The sequence below is a fragment of the Trichechus manatus genome, unplaced genomic scaffold, assembly GCF_000243295.1.
Source record: "Trichechus manatus latirostris isolate Lorelei unplaced genomic scaffold, TriManLat1.0 scaffold00170, whole genome shotgun sequence".
Classification (NCBI taxonomy): domain Eukaryota; kingdom Metazoa; phylum Chordata; class Mammalia; order Sirenia; family Trichechidae; genus Trichechus; species Trichechus manatus.
Window position 1 is genome coordinate 4969905 of NW_004444106.1, and position 11136 is coordinate 4981040.

The 11136-nt window shown below is 44.5% G+C and overlaps 1 protein-coding gene across 6 annotated transcripts in view; it reads left to right on the plus strand.

The window, feature by feature from the left end:
• Positions 1-8374: 8374 nt before the first annotated feature.
• PILRA (paired immunoglobin like type 2 receptor alpha) overlaps positions 8375-11136 on the plus strand; it is a 27408-nt gene continuing 24646 nt past the window's right edge. Inside the window, exons 1-4 of one of the 6 annotated variants that reach the window (XM_023741084.1) lie at positions 8375-8581; positions 9427-9570; positions 9878-10004; positions 10348-10707. In XM_023741084.1, coding sequence (XP_023596852.1) covers positions 9565-9570; positions 9878-10004; positions 10348-10707 — 493 coding nt within the window. In that variant the 5' untranslated portion in view covers positions 8375-8581; positions 9427-9564. Of the gene's footprint in view, positions 8582-9426; positions 9571-9877; positions 10009-10347; positions 10708-11136 lie in introns of those variants that run through there. The other 5 variants (XM_023741085.1, XM_023741086.1, XM_023741083.1 and 2 more) reach the window with 5 other exon arrangements.

An 11136-nucleotide genomic window follows, 5' to 3' on the forward strand; every position in this document is an offset into this window, starting at 1 on the left:
TGACTTTAAACCACACAGTATCCCCTTGCTCTGTTCCAATGACTGTCTCTTAGTCTATGTACAGGCTCTGCATAAGCACAATTAAGTGTTCTGAAATTCCCATTCTTCACAACGTTATCCATAATTTGTTATGGTCCACACAGTCGAATGCCTATGCATAGTCAATAAAACACAGGTAAACATCTTTCTGGTATTCTCTGCTTTTAGCTAAGATCCATCTGACATCAGCAATGATATCCCTCATTCCACGTCCTCTTCTGAATCTAGCTTGAATTTCTGGAAGTTCCCTGTACTGCTGCAACTGATTTTGAATTATCTTTAGCAAAATTTTACTTGCATGTGATATTAATGATATTGTTTGATAATTTCTGCATTCGATCAGATCATCTTCTTTGGAATGTACACAAATATGGATTTCTTCCAGTCAGAGGGCCAGGTAGCTGTCTTCCAAATTTCTTGCCATAGATGAGTAAGCACCTCCAGTGCTGCATCCCTTTGTTGAAGCATCTCAATTGGTATTCCATCAATTCCTGGAGCCTTATTTTTCACCAATGCCTTCAATGCAGCTTGGACTTCTTCCTTCAATACCGTCAGTTCTTGATCATATGATACCTCCTGAAATTGTTGAACGATGACCAATTATTTTTGGTACAGTGACTCTGTGTATTCCTTCCATCTTCTTTTGATGCTTCCTGTGTCATTTAATATTTTGCCCATAGAATCCATCAAAATTGCAACTCAAGGCTTGAATTTTTTCTTCAGTTCTTTCAGCTTGAGAAATGCCATGTGCGTTCTTCCCTTTTGGTTTTCTAACTCCAGCTTTTTGCACATTTCATTATAATACTTTACTTTACCTTCTCGAGCTGCCCTTTGAAATCTTCTGTTCAGCTCTTTTACTTCATTTTTTCCATTCGATTGAGATACTCTGTGTTCAAGAACAAGTTTCAGAGTCTCTTCTGACATCCATTTTGGTCTTTTCTTTCTTTTTAATGACCTCTTGCTTTCTCCATGTATGATGTCCTTGATGTCATCCCACAACTCGTCTGGCCTTCAGTATTAGTGTTCAATGTGTCAAATCTCTTCTTGAGATGGTCTCTAAATTCAGGTGGCATATACTCAAGATCGGATTTTGTTTCTCGTGGACTTGTTTTAGTTTTTCTCAGCTTCAACTTGAACTTGCGTGGGAGCGATTGATGATCTGTTCCACTGTTGGACCCTGGCCTTGTTCTGACTGGTGACGTTGAGCTTCTCCATTGTCTCTTTCCACAGATGTAGTCAATCTGATTCCTGTGTTTTCCATCCAGTGAAGTCCACGTGTATAGTGGCTGTTTATGTTGGTGAAAAAAGGTATTTGCAATGAAGAAGTAGTTGGTCTTGCAAAATTCTATCATGCTGTCTCCGGTGGTGTTTCTATCACCAAGGCCATATTTTCCAACTCCTCCTCCTTCTTTGTTTCTAACTTTTGCATTCAAATCACCAGTAATTGTTAGTGCATCTTGCCTGCATGTTTGATCAATTTCAGACTGCAGAAGTTGGCAAAAATCTTCGATTTCTTCATCTTTGGCATTAGTGGTTTATGGATATTATCCTATCACTGTCAGCGTTGTACTTCAGGATAGATCTTGAAATGTTCTCTTTGACAATGAATGGGACACCATTCCTCTTCAATTTATCATTCCCAGCATAGTGGACCATATTATTGCCTGATTCAGAACAGCCAATACCAGTCCATTTCAGCTCACTAATGCCTAGGATGTTGATCTTTGTGAGTTCCATTTCATTTTTGACTACTTCCAATTTTCCTGGATTCACACTTCGTACTTTCCACGTTCCAGTTGTTAATGGATGTTTGCAGCTGTTTCTTCTCATTTTGAGTCATGCCACATCAGCAAATGAAGGTCCCAAAAGCTTGACTCCATCCATGTCATTAAGGTCAACTCTACTTCGAGGAATCAGCTCTTCCCAAGTCGTATTTTGAGTGCCTTCCAACCTGAGGAGCTCATCTTCCAGCACTATGTCAGAGAATGTTCCGCTGCTATTCATAAGGTGTTCACTGGCCAGTTTTTTCAGAAATGGACTGCCAGGTCCTTCTTCCTAGAGTGTCTTAGTCTGCAAGCTCAGCTGAAGCATGTCCACCATGGGTGACCCTGCTGGTATTTGAAATACCAGTGACATAGCTTCCAGTATCACAGCAACTCACAAGTAATCTAAACACCCAATATTTATTTCCATTATACATTTAAGTGTGCTTTACACACTAAGTAGGAAAAACATTCAATATCCATAGTTGTTGTTGTTGTTAGCCGATATTGAGTAGATCCTGACTCATAGTAACCCTACGTACAACAGAACAAAACACTACCGGCTCCTGCACCATCCTTACAATCGTTGCTATGTTTGAGCCCCACTGTTGAAGCCACTGTGTCAATTCATTTCTTTGAGTGTCTTCCTCTTTTTTGCTGATCCTCTACTTTATCAAGTATGATCTCTTTCTCCAGGGATTGGTCCCTCCTGATAAGATGTCCAAAGTAAGTGAGACAAAGTCTCACCACGCTTGCTTCTAAGGAGCATTCTGGCTATACTTCTTCCAAGACAGATGTGTTATTCTTCCGGAAGTCCATGGTATATTAAAATTCTTGCCAACACCCTAGTTCAAATGCATCAATTCTTCTTCAGTCTTCCTTATTCATGGTCCAGCTTTTACATACATGTGAAGTGATAGAAAATACCATGGCTTGGGTCAGGCACACCATAGTCATCAAAGTGACATCTTTGCTTTTTAACACTTTAAAGAGGTCTTTGCAGGAGATTTGCCCAAGGCAATAGGTTGTTTGATTTCTGACTGCTGCTTCCATGGGTGTCATGGATTGAATTGTGTCCCCCAAAAACATGTGTATCAATTTGGCTAGGCCATGATTCCTAGTATTGTGTGATTGTTCACCATTCTGCCATCTGATGTGGTTTTCCTATGTGTTGTAAATCTTGCCTCTATGATGTTAATGAGGGGGGATAGGTGGCAGTTATGTTAATGAGGCAGGACTCAATCTACAAGATTGGATTGTGTCTTGAGCCAATTTCTTTTGGGATATAAAAGACAGAAGTGAGCAGAGAGACAGGGGGCCCTCATACCACCAAGAAAGCAGTGCCGGGAGCAGAGCGCATCCTCTGGATCTAGGGTTCCTCAGCAGAGAATCTCCTAGTCCGGGGAAGATTGATGACAAGGGCCTTCCTCCAGAGCCAACAGAGAGAGAAAGCCTTCCCCTGGAGTTGAGGCCCTGAATTTGGACTTTTAGCCTACTTAGTCTGCTTTACCGTGAGGAAATAAATTTCTCTTTGTTAAAGCTATCCACTTGTGGTATTTCTGTTATAGCAGCACTAGTAACTAAGACAATGGGTGTTGATTGTGGAACCAAGTAAAATGGCCCCCTCTCAATCATCTTGTTTAACCAGGCTGGTTTTTGCCCCAAGCCACTCTAGATGTGGCTTGGGGCAAAAGTGGCTTCTCTATCCTCCATTTCTCTTTCTGCTGCTCCAGCACAACATCCCTTAATTTCCTTTCAGCTATTACAAATAACCATCCAAGAATCCAAAGTTTTACTTCCCACACCCCTTTGTTCTTTCTCTTACAAAGTCCCATGCTTCCATGAGTCTGGAGCCATTGCAACAAATCCTGCTTCTGACACTAACTGTAAAAATGGTGTGGTGGCAGTGTCAGACCTCCTCTAACTTCACAAGGTAGAAGGAGAATGAAAATCAACAGCCCAAGACTGATTCCTATGAGGCAGAGGTCAGACATACCTCCTCTCTACAATGATTTTACTAATCCTGACTCCAGCCATATGTTCCATGGCAGGCTCTACTCCTCTGCTAGATTCAATAATTCATTGCAATGGCTACACAGAGCCCACAGACAATACTCACAATTATGGGGTTTATTAAGGAAGTAACAGATTACAATTCAGGATCATAAACGACTTAGGATACAGTTCTTCAATCAGGAGAGCTTCTTCCCAGCTGTGCCTGCAGGCACACTTCTCTCTGGCCTCAGCCTCTCAGCCTCTTAGGCTGGCCTCTGCCCTGCTTGAGAAGTGTTACAAAGCTCTTTAGCTCAGCCAATAAGTACCTGGAGGTACCCTACTCCACCAGTAAGCTTTGACTTGAAGGCACTCAGCTCTCTTGCTCCATGGGTTGGCACACCCACTGCAGCTGCCTTGCTCTGTGGGCCAGGAAGCCCATGACACCATCTCCTGATGGTCTCCCGGTTCTGCTGCCTCTACCATTTCTCTACCACCACTTTTCACCATCTCATGCTGTCTCTAGTGTTACAGCTCTCTCAGTCTGTCCCCTGAGTCTAGGATGGATGTTCTCAGCATGGGACCTCAGGTCCAAAGGATACACTCTACTCTTAGCTCTTCTTCTTGGTGGTAGTGAGGTCCTCCCTTTCCACTTCTGGAATGACTCATTTTAAGCCTAGCTGGGATGAAAAAACTGACTGTCTTAGGCTGGGTTCTCTAGAGAAGCAAAACCAGTAAAGTGTATAAATATATAGAGGAAGATTTATATCAAGGAAACGGCTCACGCAATTGTAGAGGCTGAAACATTCCAAGTCCGTGTATCAGGATAGAGGCTTCTCTCAATTTCATGTAGCCACAGGGGCTGGCAAACCCAATCAACAGGTCAGAGAGCAGGGCTCTTGCTCACAAGCTGTGAAGATTGACAAATCCCAAGATCGGCAGATAAGCTGATAGCTCAAGTCCGAAGAACCAGAGGTCAGACAAACAGGAGCCAGCTGCAGGATCCAGAGTGAGCAAAAAAGCCAGAACGTCTGCTTACATTCAGATGCAGGCCACACCCCCAAGGAAACTCCCTTTCAACTGTTGGCCACTCACAGCAGATTCCATTATGGGAGTGATCACATATAAACACTGAGAATCATGGTCCAGCCAAGCTGACACACAATCTTAACCATCACACTGACCAATCCCCTTGTTTGGGTTCCATACATCTTATTTGCATGGCCCCACCCCCACAAGGGTACCATGCACTTTATTTGTATTATTGGCAAGCTGTCCAATCCCCTTCGTGGGCCACAAGCACATTATCTGCATAGTCTCACCCAATCATTTGGTGGGAGTTACAAGACCATGGCTAGAAAAGCCATATAAAAACAATCCCTAGCACCACAACTCCAACTGTTTATCCATACACCAGTTGGTGGACATTTGAGTTGCCTCCTGTTTTTGTCTATTACAAATAAGCTGCTTTGAACATTCATTTATAGTCTTTGTATGGACATACATTTTCATTTCAGGTGTATGTTTAACTTTTTAAAGAACAGCTAAAGCAGTTGTACCATTTTATGTCCCACCAGCAGTGTATGAAAGTTCCATTTGCTCCACATCATTGCCAACTATTAGTGTAGTTGATCTTCCTAATTTTATAGCCATTTAATAGGGGTGTAATGGTATCTTACCACTACCCTTCTGTCAGTTTGTCATGCTGTGGTGGCTTGCATGTTGCTGTGATGCTGGAAGCTATGCCACTGATATTTCAAATAACAGCAGGGTCACCCATGGTGGACAGGTTTCAGTGGAACTTCCAGACTAAAGGAAGAAAGCCCAGGTGATCTACTTCTGCGAATTGGCCAGTGAAAACCCTATGGATCACATCAGAATATTGTCTGATATAGTGCTGGAAGATGAGCCCCTTAGTGGTCACAACAATAAACTCAAGCATACCAATGATTGTGAATATGATGCAGGACTGGGCAACCTTTTGTTCTGTTGTGTACCTGGAGTGGTCATGAGCCAAAGTTGACTTGAGGTCAACTAACAACAACAATGGTATCTCATTGTGGTTTTCATTTGCATTTTACTAGTAACTAAAGACGGAAAACATCTTCGCATGTGCTTATTTGTTATCTGTATAACTTCTTTGATGAAGTACCGATTCAGATCTTTAACCCATTTTTTAAATTGAAATTTTATTTTCTTATTAAGTTTCTAGATTTTTTACATATTCTGGATACAAGTCCTTTGTCAGTTATGTGATTTGCAAATATTTTCCCCTGGTCTGTAGCTTGTCATTTCATTTTCTTAATGGTATCTTTCAATGAACAGAAGTTGCTCTTTTTGATGAAGTCCAATTTATCAATATTTTCTTTTATGAATCATGCTTTTGTCACTGAATCTAAGAAATCTTCATCTAATCCAAGGTCACAGAGATTTTTTTTCCCTAGTATTTTATAATTTTAGAGTTTACATATAGATTTTTGATTCATTTTGTATATAGTGCTAAGTTTGGATCAAAGTTCTTTTTGTCTATGGATGTCTGATTGTTCCAGTACCATTTATTTAAGATATTATCTTTTCTCCACTGAATTGTTTTTGCACTTTTGTTGAGAATTCATTGACCATATATGTGTAGATCTGTTTCTATACTCTCTGTTCTGTGCCATTGATCCGTTTTCTATCTTGAGACAAATATCATACTATCTTGAGTACAGTAGCTTTTTAATAAGTCTTAAAGTCAGGCAATATAAGTCCTCCAAATTTGTTCTTCATTTTAAAAGTAGGTGTTGGATATTCTAGGTCCTTTGAATTTGATATGGATTTTAGGATTGTCTTGTCAATTTCTACAAAGAAGCCTGCTGAGATTTTTATTGAGATTGTGTTAAATCTATAGATTAATTTGGGGAGAATTGACATCTTAACAATATCGAGTCTTCTCTTCTATGAACTCTCCATTTATTAGTCTTTCATTTCTTTCAGCAATGTTTTATAGTTTTTAGTGTACAGATCTTGTATATCTTTTGTCAAATTTATTCCTAAGTATTTCATATTTTTGAAGCTATTGTAAATGGTATTGTTTTCATTTTTACTTCCAATTCTTTGTTGCTATTATATAGAAATACAATTGATTTTTGTATATTGATCTTGTATCCTGCAACCTTGCTTAATTCATTTATTAGTTCTAGTAATTTTTTGTAGATTCTTTTGGATTTCTACATACACTATCAAATTATCTGCAAATAAGACAGTTTCTACTTCTTCCTTTCCAATACAGATGTCTTTTTTTTTTTTTTTTTTTTTTTTGCTTGCTTTATTGCACTGGCTAGAATCTCCAGTACAATAAATAATGGTAGTGAGAGAAGACATCCTTGCCTTTTTCCTGACCTTAGAGGGAAGACAGGAACAGGGTAAGTTCCCATGGAGGGGCAAGGGGCTGGGACAGTGATGGGTGTAACCAATGAGGAAAGGAAAGCAGAAGCTTGAAGCAGAAGCTTGAGAGAACTTAGAGGAAGACCTAAGACAGTAGCTCTAAAAACGCGATCCATGGCTTACCCTCACCGTGACCCTGCTCCTGATCACATTGCTTGTGACTCCCCTCCTCCATGGCCACCTGCTGGGCTAAAGAGTTGTATTTAGGCTCCAGTCACAATTGAATCATGAACTCCAGGTTGTCTTCCTCCCAGAAGCCCCCTCTATGAGTAGAGGAATGGTCATCATAGCTCAAAGCTGATTCGCAGGCTCTCATTTCTGTTGGGGAAAGGGAAGATGAACAAACCCAGGAGACCATATCTGGTCCCTGAGCTGAAACCATGCCCCACAATTCCTCATCTTGTGGGGCTTTAATAGGGTCCAGGGGCCTGAAAGTGACATAAAATCTTCAACAGTCATCTAGGGAGACCACTTGTGGGTGCAACGGGGCCTAAAGGCAACTAGACAGCATGTGCCCTGCAAAAGTTACCTGAAGCCTATTTTGTAAAAGTTCTGTGTGGCCCAGCCCAATGGACCATGATGCTCTTTGGTGTAGTCCAGCCCTCTCCTCCCTGAGTGACCTGGTGAGCATATGACCTTCCATCCTGGTCCCACATTTGGTGGGGCAAGGAGACAGATCCCAAGTGTCACTCCTCAGACAGGGAAGGCCAACCTCTCAAGGCCCTGCCCAGACAGCCAGTGGGCCCTTGTCCTTTCTTTTGCCCACCTTTCTGGCTGTTATCAATTCAGCCCAGACATGTTTCGCAGCCCAGAAGATGCCAGGACATTAAGCCTCTGTGACTCAGTTTCCTCACAGGTAAAATGGAGATAGCAAAACGTTCACAACAGTCTTGTGAAGATAAATTGAGGCAACTGGTGCTTAGGACCTGACTCAGAGGAGGGAGTTTCATAAACACATGGAATCTCATTTCCTGAGCCTGTGAGGAGGGATAAGAAAAGCAGACACAGAGAGAGGCAGGGCCACTTGGCTGCCAGTGGGGAGGCGTGTGGAAGGAAACTATTAAGAATAAGGAAGAAATGAAGAAAGAAGAGGGGAACTCTGTTCTTGCTTCTACCACCAGAAAGATGATACCACTTCCCCTGATGAAATCATGCCCTTCTCCCCACCCTCACAGTCCACTCAACAAGCCAATGCCAATCTCATCCTAGAGAAGGGGCTGGGCAGAGCCTCTTACAGGATGAACCCTTTGGGTTACTAAAGCTCCCACTCCCCATGTCTTACCATCACGGCCCTGTCCACAGCCAGTCACAGTTGAGACAATGTGTTAGTCCATCCTCATCCCACAGAGCTGTGTCACCAGGTAAGTAATTAACTGCTCTGAGCCTTCATTTCTTCCTCTGTCCAAGGAAGGCTTTGGATTAGCCAGAAAGCTCAGACTCAGCTGTGGACAGAACCACCTAAGGAATCTATAAAAATACAAGCTCCTGAGGCCTACCCGCAAGAGCTTCTGCCCTCAGAAGATAAGGCCCAGAGGTTCTGTGGTGCCACCAGGCTGAAGCATCTGAGAGGAGTGAGAGGCACTGTGGATTCAGAAAGACTAGAGGTTGAGGCCTAGCTCTAGTCCTGCCTGGGGGCTGCCTGAGAGCCCCTGTAGGGGAGTGAGAGGGGGTAGAGCAAGCTGGGTGGTATTTGTGCTGCAAGGGCTGGGGCTGAGGGTGAGTCCAGCTGCCCTGAGAGGCCACCATGTCCACCCATCTGAGGCTTTGAAGGTCACTGGGGTCCTTGCTCCCCAGGCCTCGCCCCAGTCCCCACTCCTTCTGAGCTTTCTCTCAAATTCCTCCACCCCCATCCAGCCTTCTGCCAACTTTACCCTTTTTCTTCACCTCCACCTTCTTCACACCTGAACTGCCTTCCCTGTCCATCCTCCTCACTGCTCCTTCCCCAGGCCTCAGCACCTGCAAGGCCCCCTTCTTCTTCCAAACTGGGGCTCCAGCCCTGCCTCCCTCTGCCCTCGCCCCCATGTCCTCTAAGTTGAATTCACCTCTTTAGGCTGTGGCTTGATTCATTAGGCTTGATTTTTAAGTTCCTTTGTAGAATAGCACCCATTTCTGATCTGTCTATTCTGGTTCACAGGTCTGTCTTTTCTCATATCAGTACCACACTGTTTTAGTTATTGTAACTTCTTCCCCCCTTGTTTTCTCAAAGGGCAGAATTGGGGACCCACTGGACAGACTCATGCTGCCTTTCTCTTGCTAAGACAGCCTGCATTGGGCCTCCTCCTGTGAGAGAGACAGACAGACTGACTCCAAAGGAGATGCTAAGGAAGCCGTCAGAGGCAGGAGAATGAAGGTGGGCGATCAGAGACTCCAGCCAGTCAAGGTTAGGGCCACTCCCCACAGCTTGAAGATGGAGGCTGGAGGACCTATGAATATCATTCCTTGCCATTGGTCCCAAGAGAAGCTCTTTTGCAATACAGTATAGAAAAGGAAGAAGCCAGATTGCTGAAGGAAGTGCTGGTCATCTTGGGCTGGGTGGGTTTAGGGAAGGTTCTCCCACTTCCTTATAACAGAGTTCCCTCCAGGCGTGAGAAGGAGCCTGATCCTTGATCACCCACACTCTCCTGGGGGCTTTACCCCTAATTCTGTGAACCCCCCAGGTATTCCGTCTTCAGGGCTCCTCTCTTTCCTCCACACTTCTGCTTGTCTTCTCATCATTCCCTGGAGGATATCGAGGCGATGGATGTGCTGCTGCTGCTGCTGCTGCTACTGCCAGCACTTCCACAGGCAGGTGAATGGCCAGGAGAGCCCTGGCAGCGGCTCTGCCCAGGGCACTGGGAGAAGCCCCATGGGAGAGGCTGTGGCTGGGCATCTGGGGGATGGGTCTGCTGAGAGAGCCAGCCAGGCCTCCACGCCCAACAAAAGGATGATCCCAGGCTGCCTCATACTACTTACAGTGGTAGGTCTACCTCAATCCCTCCTCCTCCTCCTCCCCCAAGCCTGGAGAGGGGACACCCACGCCAGAGGGCCATCTGTCACTCTACTGGTTGTGCGAGAAAGTGCCAGACCATCTGGAATTATTCTGTTTGTCTCCCATGGTGGCTTCAAAGTCTCTCCCTCCCTCCTTTAGATAACAATTCCTATGGGGTCAAGCAACAAAAACAGCTCTTAGCCCCCAAGGGTGGCTCCATCCACATCCCCTTCTTCTTCTATTACCCCTGGGAGTCAATCGATGTGAGTATATCCTGGAGACTGGAGCACTTCCACGGAAAGTTCTTCTACAACATGACCCCGCCTTTCACCCATGAAGATTACAAGGGCCGGCTCTTTCTGAACTGGACAAAGGGTCAGACAAACGGCTCCCTCAGGATCTCAGACCTGCAAAGCAAGGACGAGTCTAACTACTTCTGCCGAATCCAAATGAACACACGACACCATGGCGTGCAGCAGTGGCAGGCCATAGAAGGGACCAGACTCATCATCACCAGTGGTAAGTCCAGCTGCCCTGAGAGGCCACCATGTCCACCCATCTGAGGCTTTGAAGGTCACTGGGGTCCTTGCTCCCTAGGCCTCACCCCAGTCCCCACTCCTTCTGAGCTTTCTCTCAAATTCCTCCACCCCCATCCAGCCTTCTGCCAACTTTACCCTTTTTCTTCACCTCCACCTTCTTCACACCTGAACTGCCTTCCCTGTCCATCCTCCTCACTGCTCCCTCCCCAGGCCTCAGCACCTGCAAGGCCCCCTTCTTCTTCCAAACTGGGGCTCCAGCCCTGCCTCCCTCTGCCCTCGCTCCCATGTCCTCTAAGTTGAATTCACCTCTTTAGGCTGTGGCTCGATTCATTAGGCTTGATTTTTAAGTTCCTTTGTAGAACAGCACCCATTTCTGATCTGTCTATTCTGGTTCACAGGTCTGTCTTTT